At 43.9% G+C, this 13,552-nt stretch overlaps 1 protein-coding gene across 1 annotated transcript in view; it reads right to left on the reverse strand.

Annotated features, from left to right (window-relative positions):
- Positions 1 to 5,844: 5,844 nt before the first annotated feature.
- The window catches only part of NEIL3 (nei like DNA glycosylase 3), a 32,564-nt gene continuing 24,856 nt past the window's right edge, over positions 5,845 to 13,552 (reverse strand). Inside the window, exons 8-10 of the mRNA XM_054565846.1 lie at positions 12,105 to 12,525; positions 7,374 to 7,548; positions 5,845 to 6,027 (exon numbers count right to left, since the gene is read on the reverse strand). Coding sequence (XP_054421821.1) covers positions 5,845 to 6,027; positions 7,374 to 7,548; positions 12,105 to 12,525 — 779 coding nt within the window. The remainder of the gene's footprint in view (positions 6,028 to 7,373; positions 7,549 to 12,104; positions 12,526 to 13,552) is intronic.

Here is a 13,552-nt window from a genome sequence, read left to right on the forward strand (position 1 = left end):
GGTCCAAGGTCGCATGATCAAGATCAAAGAAAGGGGCGGGGCAGGTCCTTGAACCAGCCCTCTGACTCCAGAATTCAATCTCATTCCAGAATCTGAGTAATTAAACCCTACCCAGACCGTCTCCCTGCACGCGGCAGAGTAGGTGTTCAAAGGCCCTCTGCTGGCGTCATTAACCCAGCACGGGCACCGTGCGCTCTGGCTGGCTCCTTGGCCCGCGGGCTCTTGAAGGCGAGAAAGTGACTTCTTTATTTTTATATGCTCACAACTGGCCCTTCTTAAGAACTCCATCTGCAGCAGCGAAATGGAATCAATTCTTTCTTCACCGATTTTTCTTCCTGTATTTCCCTTGAAATACCCTACAACCCACACCTGCCGTGTGCTGGTGCTCAGACATCTTCACTCAGGCTGTGCCTGCTGCCTCAACTGCCCTCTGCGGATGCGAATCTCCCCCGAGGCGGAACGCAGCTGTGGTCTCCTGCCCTAGTCCCCTCTGCTCGTGACTCAGAAGCAAGTCCCCCTTCCCTGTCACCGGCCACCCTTTGTTAATAGGGTTTTGTGCCTTATCATTTTCTACCTCATTGATGTATTGGCAAGATCTTCATTAAAAATACCTATTGTTGAATTTTTCACACAGCAGGTGCTCAACAGAGATGAAATGAATTAAAAATAAGAAGCTGTTTAAACCAGTTGACTTGGTTTCCTATAAAACGAGGAGGTTCAGGCCCCTGGGTGCTTTGAGGAACAGTTATATTATTTCATCTCTGTATATTGTTAAATATAGTGTTGCAAAGTCAGGTGGAGCTATTTTTATACTTTCTCTCCTTTACAATGAATGCCCACTCTTTGATCTGATTAGTTTGGACTTGTCTATTTGTAAGCAAATTTCTATAAAACTCTAAAATGGAGACTTGAATTTAAATTGGAAATATTTAACAGTTTTTAGACATGGAGCATTTTCTTTCTCTGTTATAATACACCAGCAACATTCTTTTCAATGACATTTAAGTGCATTCATGTTTGAACAGTGGTAACAAGATGAAAAATGTTCAACAGGCTGACATTATATTAAACCTTCATCTATTAAATTCAACGAATGTTTACCAAGTTGCCACTGTGTGCAAGGCACAGCACCTCATAAGATTCTGGGAAGAACAGAAAAGGTTGTACACAATACCTTCCGGAGATGAACATCAGGAAACGCAATAGGACAAGCAACACCGCATGGGCAGACTGTAGTGTGTGCTGTAGTTGTAAAGATACAAAGGAGATAGAGGTTATGCCATCTGTTCCTTCATGTCACACAGTTACTTGCTTGTAATGATGGTCCAGAATACACAACGACAAGAACCACCAGAAAGTACACGAAAATAATGGATTAAGAAATTTATTGGAAGTTAAATAAATAAAGTCAATAGAAAATAATGGAAAGGTAAAATAAATTTATAGAAATTTTAACATTGCATAACTATATATGGTGTGAGATGGGTACTAGTCTTTTGGGGGGTTTGCTCGGTAAATTATATAAATGTCTAACCACTACATTGTATACACCTGAAACTAATAGAATATTGCATGTCAACTGAAATTAAAAAGAAAATTTTTAAAAAGTCAGATGTGACAAATTTTAGAGTACAATTTATCATAGTCTTACAAATATACCACAATTATTTTCATTTGCGTATGTCCGAGGTTTCATGTCAAAGATGCAGTGTGGGTACAGAGACGCCCTGTAACGCACGGACAGGGGAGCGGTGTGAGTGTGGCCTCAGAGCCAGGCAGACCGCTCACACCGCAGGCTGTGGGGCACGGGACCAGGCACATCTCTTACCTGCCCCACGTCAGTCAAGCCAGGTGTCCGCAGCTGGGAAATCAGAAACAACAACAACAACACTGCAAAGCCAATTTCACAGGCGCTCATGGGGATTAATAAAAATACTACATAAAAAGTGTGAGCAGTTGCCACAAAATTAGGGCTCAAGAAACAGTGGCTCTTAAAATCATGACCGCCCTGATCCGACCTTCTATCTCATTCTCAGCTTTCCTTCCCACAATTGAAAGCCTCGCCAGATATTCATGCGATATTGGCTGGACATACCAACAAACAGGTAGATAAACTCTAGAGAGCAGAATACCAGCAGACCACGCAGCATCTTCCAGAATTTCAGCACCACGATGAAGACATGATACCCGGGGCCTGGTGCCACTGCTCTGGGCCAATGACAGTCCCTGCTCCCCTCCGCCTGGTGGCAAAAGGAGACACACAGGCACCGTGGCTCCTGCCCACACCATCCTGCACACGGCGGCCTCAGGGACTGGGCAGCCCAGGAAGCAGCTTTGGTACCAGCTGCAGACAGCACCGGGGGCAGGGGGCGACGAGGAGCCACAGCGAGACCCGGACGAAGCGCACAGGACCCCTGGTCAGGGCTCTGAGGGCTAGCCCGCCCGCGGGACTCGTGCCCGCAGTGTAAGTCCGAACCTACGGCTCGGCCGGGCGGGATGGCAACTGCGAGAGAAAAGGTTTCCATAGGATCTGCTGTCTCCTCACACAGTAACCAAAAGTCCGGCAAATAGTAAAAGATCCCTCATCTTGTCCCAAAGCAGGAAAACCACACAGATGAAAAGACGCTCAACTGACCACAAGACTGAGCTCAATGAGACATTAGAATCATCTGACAGGGAAGTGCTTCCGGAATCAACTCTAGATGCTCTCAAAGCCAATGGGGGGAAAAAAAAAATCTCGAGAAAGAAACAGGACGTATAATAAAGAACCAGGTGTTAATTGTAGGACTGAAAAATACAACCATGGAAATAAAGAAAGAAAAAAAAAACTTGCTGGGTGGTCTCAATAGTAGAGTGAAGATGACAGCGAATGCCGTCTGTGACCTGAAAGGCAGATCAGTAAAACTTACTCAACATGAATGAGAGAGAGGGAGAGGGAGGGAGGGAGGGAGGGAGGGAGAGAGAGAGGGGAAAATGAATAGAGCCTGACTAGAGCCCAGGGGTCTATGGAGCAGTAACAGTCTGATGATTCGACGCTGTATCCCTGAAACGCCGGCAGGTGCAGAGGAACAGTGCAGGACTGAGGAAGTGTCAGAATGGTGGGCGACAAGCTCCCAGATCTGGCAGTAGGCATTGCATTCACATGCTTAACTTTTTACAAGCGCTGTTACGGTGCCCCTTCCACAGAACGTGGAAACGGGCAATCGACCTCGGACCTCTCTGTCCCTGGGCAGTAGTTACCATAGGCACTGTATCTCCGTGCATTGTATTAGACGATGTTAGAATGGTTTTAAACAGCCTCATGTGTTTTAAAGGCGGGGGGCAACAATACTAGTTTCTATTTCTTTAGATCTTTTCCATTTCAGACTTTCTGATTGCTTCTTGAAGACCTGACTTCCCTCACTTCCTGTAACATTTATTCAGGGACCATACTTAACAAGAGCTGCTATAAATCCTTACTTGCGAATGCCAACATCTCTGTCATCTTGGGTCGGCTGGCTGTTTGTCTTCTCTCCGAAACTGGGTCATGTCATTTTGAGCCCACGTTGCGTAATTCGAGGTGACTTCTGCACGCTGCCAATGTCATGCGGTGGAGACCGTATTTGGTATATTCCTCTGCAGAGACGGTGGCTGTTTCTCTGTCAGCAGGCACTTACTTTTGGTGGATTCAAACTGCGAATTGCCTTGGGCGGCAGGACGAATCGGGGTCCAGTTCTTTCATCTGTAGCCTCCCTGTGATTTGTCCGCCCCACCCATGAGTGTGTGGCTCGGGGGTGCGTTGAGGACACAGGCAGGGCTGACACGCAGACCTCGGGGCTCCCCTCTCGGGGCGTCTCCTGCTAGCGGCCGCGGTTGCTCAAACCGCCTGCTGGCTCTTCAGGCCCGAAAGACTGCGGGCTGTCTGCCCCGGTTTTGGCCAGCCCGCTTATGCTGACTTCCTGCCGCCCTCAGGATTCAAACTGTAAGATGCGGGCCATCTCCCCCAGCGGCTCCTTTCTCCCACATCTTGTACTCCTCCCGAATCGGCCTGCTTCTCTTCACTCTCCAGTACTGTTTTTGATTTCATCCAGAATCTAGAGTTGGGTTCAGCCTGAGCTTCCTCCGTAAGGGAAGCAGAAACCTCCTTGAGATTTTGATGTTAAATTTTGTTAAAACTCAAAATTGAGTTTGGAAGAATGCCACTCTTAGGCCATCTATCCTTGCCCTGGATAGGTAGCTCAGCTGGTTAGAGCATTGTCAAGGTTGCAGGTTTGATCCCCGGTCAGGGTACAAACAAGAAGCAACCCGCGAATGCATAAATAAATGTAACAACAAATCAATGTTTCTCTCTCTCCTTTCCTCTCTCTAAAATCAATTAAAAACAAACAAACGAGCAAACAAAAACACTCATCCCTTCTAAGCCAGATCCTATTTTGTCTATCCATCTGGTTCTTTGAGGCTTCTCAGTAAAAGTTTCTTCATATAAACCATGTGTATTTCTTATTAGATAAGCATCTAGGTTTATCATATTGAAATTGAGTGGGCTCATTTGCCTATTATTTCCTTGTAATGACTTTGGCGACTGGAATTCATGGTGGCCCGGCTTGCCATTGGCCTTTCCCCTCCTTGTCACAATTAATGTGCAGTTTCCTTCTGAAAGCACAAGGCAATGTCACCTCCTGTCAGCGAGATCGTCAATGGTCCCGTCTGGTTCCTGGTCTGTCCCGTAGAGTCACTGCCCTGGCGAGCTCTTTGGGTTGAGATCGCCCATCTCAGGCTGGTGCTACCTGTCTCCTCGCTGCAGAGTTCAAACACATGTAGACTGCAAAGCAGGCCCTGTCCTGGCTGGTAACCTCATGCGCTGCGAACTTCTAGGCTGTGTAAGACTGTCCAGGGACAGGAGGAAGGGGGGGGGCGGGTCAAGCCATCCCCCGTATTCTTTGCTTTGCTTTGCTTTTCTTAAACAGGTTGAACCACTGTGAATGGAATTTTCCACAAATATGCAGAAATACCTTAGGACGGAGGCTCTTCTTTTCTCTTGGAAAATAATCATATAGCTACCTGAACCAAATTGGAAAGGAAAAAAAGAGGCAAGTTAAAGCTAGAAATAAAATAGAGCACATTGTTGAGCTTTTGAAACTGACTTCGTTTTAAAAAATAATTAAGACATTAAAATCAAGATCATAAAAATCTAAATCAACTTCACCTCTAAAGATATAGATAATTTCTGTTCTTCAATGTCAGTTGTATATTCTGAGTCACCACAGGTTTCCACAAAAATGCATTTGAAATAAGATAAGTGTTTGGCATGTCTATAGCATGTAATGGGAACTTGATGTTTGTTGAATAAAATAAAGAAAAAGAAAATACTCTTTTCCGTTAAGGAGATCTCATTTCTTAAATCTTTTTAAAGAAAACAAAAAGTACCTTTAATCACATATTATGAGTAGGGGCAATACCTGACAAAATTATTTATTTCGGACAGAATAGCTTATTATTTTATTGTACTGCATAATCCTCTCCTAAAAGAAATAATTTCTTCCTCAAAGAAGTTACAAGAGATCAAGTGCATACTAAAAATATTTTATTGTCATTAATAAATACATTAAACATACATACTAACTGTAATAAACTATACATTTGATAAAACACAAACAGCATTCATCAAAGTTAAAATTAAAAAACCAGCCATAGAATGGAAAGGTGGCATACATTAAAAAAAAAAAAAAACACCATTTTTCAAACACTGCAGTAACTTTACAATGCGCCATAGATATTCTTCAACCTTTATATTACACAAAAAGGGACTAAACATATGTAGTTTCAAGAGATTAAATATCATACATTTTACAGAAGGGGAAAATATTAGCATCCTGGAGTGCTGTTCGTTCCTGGTCCATTTTCTACCCACTGGAAAAAATTGCACTGTTTTTCCTTACCAAGAGGACACGCAAAAAAATTCTTCCCGTTGTTAGGCCCCATCTTCCACACCGTCCTCAGGACGGAGCGCTTGCCGTGCTCGCAGAGCGGGAAGGACAGGTCTGCCCACTGCGGGGACAAACAGAGAGATCGAAGGGTCGAGAGGAAGGTGAGAGCAGCGTGGGGCTGAGCCCGGGCGCCTGTGGTCACTGCCGTCCTATCGTCATTGCTGTGACTATTACTCTGACATCGTGAAACCAATAGAAGCCATTAGCCGTTACGCTTTAAAAAGCTTAGATCCTATAAGAAGTACCCCTCACAATTTTTCTGGAATCACACAGAAAATTGCCATAATTCAGAGCTTCCCTTTATCTGGCTGTGAAGCAAACACCCATGTTCCTGCTATAGATCTGTTTCAGTTAAAACCATTCAGATCAAAGAATTGTCATGATTCTAATACTAAACCTCCTTAGTCTCTTATGAAAAGAACGAATCAAGTACAGAGTCACTTGAACTAATTTAGGAAGATTCTACTGTATTACTCTTATTCTTACTACTTTTGACCTCAAGACAGGTGTGAAGCAGGCTGTGATATTATTAATATTGCTAATAACATTTCTTCCATTGCCTCTACAAAAGCTTCCCCAGAAGGCAATTTGTACAGTAGGATGGAGTCAGTCCTGCGCAGGGGTTAAGATCTGATATTATATCAAATTTTCCCTAGGAAGATATCACATGGAAGACATTTTCTCTCTCGATAAGGCCAACCAGGAAACTGCTCCAGCACCACATCAGGTCCGTATTTTCTTTTTTTTCCAGTTAAGCACCCAATGAAGCAGTTGAGAAGCATGTATCTATACCCATGAGAGCCACACTCTGCATAGCGGGAGGCCCACACTGAGGGACGCAGACAGTGGAAAGGACTAGAAGGACCCGACTCTTGCCTCCATAGCATGTTCATTTTCAGGGGTGTGTGCACAGATCAAAAAGGCGTGAGGAATCGCCTGGGTCCACATCGCTATTGTGCCTTTGCCTTTGTTGGGTCAAGCTCGAGTAGGAGGCGTCACTAAGTTTATTGTAAATTCAAGGCCTGCAAATGATTTTTCACATGTACCTCTATCCAGGGCGTATGCCGAAGGCTTTGCTAACAGCACTGAACTGAGGAAGAGCAAACCCGTCTCTTGATTTAGCCTCCTGGAAAATTTTCTCAATACCTTTCTATCTTTATAAACCAAGGACAACGCTTCTATACTGTGGTTACAAACACGAGACACTCTACTAATACAATAGCCACTATTTGATTAATTTTTTTGAAAAACCTCCTTGAATTTTAACTTAGTTCAACATTCAGTCTTTAGACTGACTGCCAAAAGCGCTACTTAAGGGTAAAGCCAGCAAAGGGCTGCTACTCGCTCCATTCCAGTAAACTAAGTATTCAACTACACCATAGTAAGCTTGATAAATCTTACACTTACTTCAAAAAATCCACACTGCGCTTCTCTAGGCAGAGCACATGCGTAAAACCGCCTGCCCTTGTTCTCGCCGTCCTTCCTCACCACGCGGAGGACGCAGGGGCGCTGGTGTCCACGGCAGCGAGGGCCGCGAGCGGCGCACGCCCAAGCATCGAGCGTCTTGTCGGTCGGAAGTCCGCTGTAACAACAGGTTACAAAGTGTGTGCAGCACAACGGCGCCGAGGCGATCGCGCGCAGCTCCTGCCCCGTGTTAGAACCCTGTCTGTGCAAGGAAGCCCTGCGAAAAGCGGGCCGCGGTGCACTCAGCGTAACCACATGACCCGCGGTCTTAATTCTTGGTTTTTCCCAGGCAAGACTAATTCACCTCTAAAGCGACCTGTGGGCGTAAAGCGCGTCATTTAGATTTGTGGAGCATGAACACACAGCTGAATTATGCATGCAAGATGTCCAGCTTTGTAAGTTTTCCTTTGTGGTCACCGGTTCTTCTCTTACCCGACATCAGTGTGGTCACTTTTATTTCTTCTAAAATATTCTCAAGGCCGGCGGCCCCCTTCCCCCACAAAGTAACTAGACTTACAATCTTCTCTGTTTTCTCATTGTCGGCAAACTCTCAGCGAGGCTCTGATGAGGCTAAAGTCACTCTTTCTACTCTCCACTTGGCAAACAATTTTGCATGCTTTCCTTTGATCGGGTGACTATGATAGTTGCAGTCCTGTTTTATCAAGAAACAGGCAGCCGGGCAGAGCAGAACCTAGTGTGATGTGAAGCAAGTCGGGAAGCTTCCTTCCCCCCAACAATCAGGACCAAGAGCACCTGAAGGTTCTTCCTGCATAGAAGGTCAAGGCCAGCCCCCTGCCCCGCAGCGGTGTGTGTGAACTTACTCTTTGAAAAGGAGCTTCATGATTACTTTTAACCTTTTAAAATATGTTGTGTATTTTTAATAATGCCCTTATAAGAGTCTTTTTAATAAACTAGTTGAAGAGAAAGAGAGCTCACATGAATTAAAACCAGGGGTCCTTCACCTTAATACCCCTACTTTGTACCTTTTTAATGACAAAAAGGTTCATCCTTTCTTATTCTTTAATTACTAAGGAACAAAATATCATTTGTAAACAATTTTCAAAAAGCCCACATGCAAAATGTTTGCTATGTTCTTTTGAAGGCGGCTGTCTGAGACAGCAATTCGTGACACACTTTCTAATCCATTTGCACCATCCTAGAACTCTCCAGGGTCCCCGCAGGTGGAGGCTGAAGGTGGAAAGGAAAGGCCCAGTGTCGTCTGTAGGCTTGTCACCTCTGCATTCCGCTCCATTTCTTCCTTGGCACAAAGTTTAGGAGAAAAACAGCCGCATGCCGTCTTATCTTGTTTCAGAGTGTGGTCCGTGGACTGGAAGCACCAGCATCAGGAGGGAAGCCCTGGGACCCACAGGATTATCAGCCCTGGCAGAGCCGCAATCTCCATGGTAACAACACTCCGGAGTAATTCCCAGGCCCGTCAAGCCGCACTGACCTGAGTTGATGTAGACAAGATACTGATGCCCCCTGTGATCACACGGGCCCCAAAGGTGCTCAGCTCATCTTAATCGTATGATAGGAAACAGTATCCAAAATACTTAAACGTTCTGATTGAGGGCATCTTGGTCCCTCTTTGTGTCAATCATAATTTAAAAATTTCCCAAGCTGTAGCAGAGCATTTACTTAGGTAAGCTCTTATTTAGATAATTAGGCTTATAAATGGTCTAGTAATATAATCGATCAGGGGTGGGCCCATCTTTTCACATAACACATACTTTAGGGTCGTGGGTCTCGTGGCTTGCGGTGTTGCAGCACGACAAGCAGCCACAGTGAACAAGGCAACCCAGGGGCAAAGGATGTGTTCCAATAAAACTTTATTTACAGGAACAGGCGGCATGCTGGCTTCGGCCCTGCAGCTGTCGTTTGCTTGGCGAGAGGTCATTAGAACCCAGGGCAATGCTTGATACACCAGAGATTCTCCATCAATACTTGTTGATTAATAAACAAGTAACATTGAACAGAGATCAGATTAAAACTATTATAAGGAAGAAGGACATTATCAAGCCCAGGTTCGTAATTTCAAAATGGATATTATTTTTTTCAGTGATCAACTTATTATCATGGTTTAACTGGTTTTACAAGGTCCACTTTTTTTTGTCAATGAATCAATCTCATTGGGTATAGATTTTGTAGTGTAGTGGTGTTACAAGAATTAAAACAAAACACCAGAGGTTAAATGACTCATCCTGGATGGACCCAGGTGGCTCTGAAATCCTTGGGGACGGAAAATTCTCAAACGTGACCCAGAGACAGGTACAGTGTCAGCACCTCTCTGGTGATTAGAGGTAGAACATGGGCAAGCAACCCAGGCGGCAGCAGACGTGAGGAAAGCAGGGGCTTCTGTGTCACACGCCTACGTGAGCCTTTGCATCAGTCCAGGAAAAAGTTTCGCCTAAAACACATCTGTTCTTTGAAAAAACGTATTTCTGTGTTTTGCTCTGTATTTACAATAAGCAGAACAAAGACTTCAAACTGCATCTGGCATTTATTCTTTGCTGCTTAAAACCGGGTTTAACCATCTGATTTATAATCCAGTTAGCTGGATAAAATTCAAGTACATCTAAAGATCAGTCCGAAAATATGCCTCATCAACATGTGTTGATGAGATCAGTAATTAAAAGAACAAAAGGCAAATTAATTACCCTGTAATTATTAAAGAAAAACTACGCTGGCTATAAATTCTCTGAGTGGACCACCTGCTCCAATCGTATTATGTTGTGAGCCTCTGCTGGGCATGTTGTCCATAAGATGAACACTGTAGCTGCCAGACAAGGAGAAAAATGAAATAAATGACAGTAATTTGCAATTTATCCCTGGTAAAGTAGCTGGGTGCAGAAGGGCTGCTGGGTAAGCATATTTCATCACTTGACATTTATTTTGCTAGTTGATCTTGACCGATTTTAGAGGCTCGGTCCTGGGCTGCTTGCGCCGACGCAGGCAGGGCTGCAGCTTTCTACGTAACGCCGCGCACTGTGATTCATCAGGTGACCCTATTGCTAATGGCTTGTGGAGAAACTGTGTAAATTTAAGGTCACATTAATTTTTTTTTTTAATCCCTAATTCATTAGTTAAATCGTGTGAGATTTTCTAGAAAACACTAAGGAAATAAAAATATGCCAAGATATTTCATCTGGGTACAGCAAATGCCACAATATGTTAAAATGATCACATCGACTGCTTTCCACTTGAGCTACAGAAGAGAAAAGCCTATTCAAAAATGACTTTCCTATAGGATTGCTCCCGACTCAGACACCCTTATCCAGCTCCTATGCACTTGCATCATGAGACACTAATTAGGGTTAGAATGAGAAGGAGGCATCCTGACTGACCCAGTCAAGGTCTGGTCCCCACGGTTTAGTTCAAATGTCTATCACTTGAGAGTATTATGGGCCAAAGTTAAACCGGTTATTATAAATGATTACAAACAAAAAATTTTTTAAAGATCAGTCAAGGATAAATCATCGGGATTAATTGATAGTGAATTTAGAGTTGGGATGGGAAACTTGCCATAAAAACATCTATTGACCAAAACGGTCTCAGAACTCTGTTACACTTGGAGGATTCTCTGCGACTGTTCTAGGGGTGTACACCAGGTGGTCCCTTCCCTCGCTGCCCAAAGGAAGACTCTCTGCGTCAGCCCCGGCAGAACTCATCGGAGATGCCAGCAACCAGCATTCCCCACCCCCTATAACGCCAGATCCCACCCCCTAACTCTCTGCTCGCTTCCCATTGGCAAGAAGGATGCACAGGAAGAAGACTCTTCGCCTTCACTTCACTTACAAATGCTGAATACACAGCATCCTCTTTCTGAAGGAAAAAACCCTCAACACACAGCTTGGAAAAGAAAATCGTGGAGAGATTCTCTCTGACGTAGGCCGCATCGGGGTGGGACAGCCGAGAGGCCCAGATAAAGGACTAAACAAGGCGGGGAAGGCATGTGGACAGGTAGAGTCACCAACTGCCAATCATCACTAAGGAAGAAGAGATGCCATTTTTATTAAATTTTCTCTATCTTGGTGTCAGCAACTGGGGTCTCTTAGATGAGCTAGTAGTCTTATAACACATATCTGCTTGGGCAGTACTTACTGTCTGGAAGTCCAGCTCTTTCCTTTCAGATACACAGGCTCTTTGGGCCTTTTTGGTTGAAACAAAAAACCCCATCTCACATGGCTACTTGACATACAACCACTTTCTTTAGCAGAAATATCACTATAAGAACCTCAGATCCCTCTCTTTAAAATAGAAGACATTTACTAAACTGTTATAAATGGTAGTCTCCCTTTTACAAAAACCTTCTTTCATTGGACGGAGATTTTTTAAAAAAGAAGGAAAACGCTAACAGTGGTGATTGATAACCGGTAAGACTATGGGCAATTTAAACATTTTTCTTTATACTGTCCCAATATTCTGTATTGAGCATGTATATGGTTCCAGTCAGAAAAGAATTAACTTTTTACGGATGTAGGAGATCCGGTTTCCCGTCCCCTTCCCCTCTCTTACATCACAAGCTGGAGAGCCTAAAAGCTCATGGCAGTAACCATCTTTCGGGGTTTGCTCATAGGACCACCACCAACTCAGCTTCCTCAGCCACGGAGGATGTTTCTGCCTTCTTGACACGTAAGGCAAATGCCTTGAAGACCAGGGGTAGAAACGTCATACCTGTTAGAGAGCCCAGGGCTGACACTTGCGAGACTCGGCGATGAGTACTGGGGTGTTCTCAGTTTTTGACGTGCTGGACGAAATAACTTTGGCTGAGAGCAGCTGGTGGGGGAAGCGGTTACTGTGTGAGGCTGGAGAGCTGTATCGTGGGCTCTCTTCTCAGAACGGGAAGGTGTAGCACCAAAACAAACGGTATTGGGAGCTGAGTTTTGAAGTTCCCCATCTGGTATCTGGTTTTGGCTTTTGTTTCTCTCTAAAGGGCTGGATTTATTGCTGAAATCGGTCAAGATGAGAGTTGTAGTTCCAAACGCAGTTTTCCTGTTGATCTTCACTTCGGTACTTGGTTTTCCAAAGCTATTACAGGGGTACTTCACTAAATGGTTAAAGGCAGGAGAATTTTCTTCCCTCTTGAGCATCGAATCTGGAAGGAAAGAGAAGTCATTCTGCAGTATTCCTATAAACATAATACTGACTATGTGAAACATCTTTTTATTTGATTAAAACATTTTGTTCACTTATTACAGTGAACTAATATACAGAACTAATAACACCAAGTTAGCTCAAGCAGTTCATAATTAATCTTCCGGTTAGGAAAGGAAGCATGAAGTACAAAATTTTTAACAACTGGGACTTAGAGTTGGGTTTAACAAAGATGTATATTGGCTTTGTATTATGTTTGAGCATTTAACCATCATTCGGCTCTCACTTTTGTGACTATAGGGCACAGTGTTAAAGCGGGGACCGAGAGGTGACTTCGCTCAGAGCTTAGACCAGCAGGTAGAGGCTGGCATCCAGGCTGCCGGGGATGTTTCTGGGGACAAGACAAAGCGAAAGGCTTATTAAAAATAAGCCAAGATGAATGGCAAAGATGTAACATTTATTCAAAATGTTTCAATGAAGCATTCCAGGATATTAGAATCTGTACTATAATATGTCCTGGATTACAGTTAAGATAGATGTATATCCTACACAGATTAAAAAAAAACAAACCCCACAACAACAACAAGAAAATAGCGAGATGTGTAAAGGCATTTCAGGATGTTGAAGTGTGGAAACCTAAGACTGTGGTTTTCTGAGGGCTCTCTACTGAAGGATTCTGAAGAGGGAGCAACAGAAACTGGAGGTGCGGTCCCCTCGGCTCTGACCCTCCGTGTCCCGGGGAACGAAACACGATATGACAGCTAATACAACGCGGGGGTCCGTATGTTGAGAACATAACTTTCTCATCTCTAATTGGAGACAGAAATAAGACTCTGAGAGCACAATAGAAGCCACAGACTCAAGATGGTTCTTAATCACAGGTCTCCTTGCAGGTTTCACTCTCTCTAAACATATGAAATTGTGAGCCACAAAGAGTTATTTTGAAGTGTGTCAATGAAATCAGTACAATTGTCTAAGTAAAGATTTTAATAACAACGGGTAGGAAGGATAAAGAAGAGAAAAAAAAA

The sequence above is a fragment of the Pteronotus mesoamericanus genome, unplaced genomic scaffold (assembly GCF_021234165.1).
Source record: "Pteronotus mesoamericanus isolate MK-2021 breed Mesoamerican mustached bat unplaced genomic scaffold, CSHL_Meso_final contig_169, whole genome shotgun sequence".
In the NCBI taxonomy this organism is placed as follows: domain Eukaryota; kingdom Metazoa; phylum Chordata; class Mammalia; order Chiroptera; family Mormoopidae; genus Pteronotus; species Pteronotus mesoamericanus.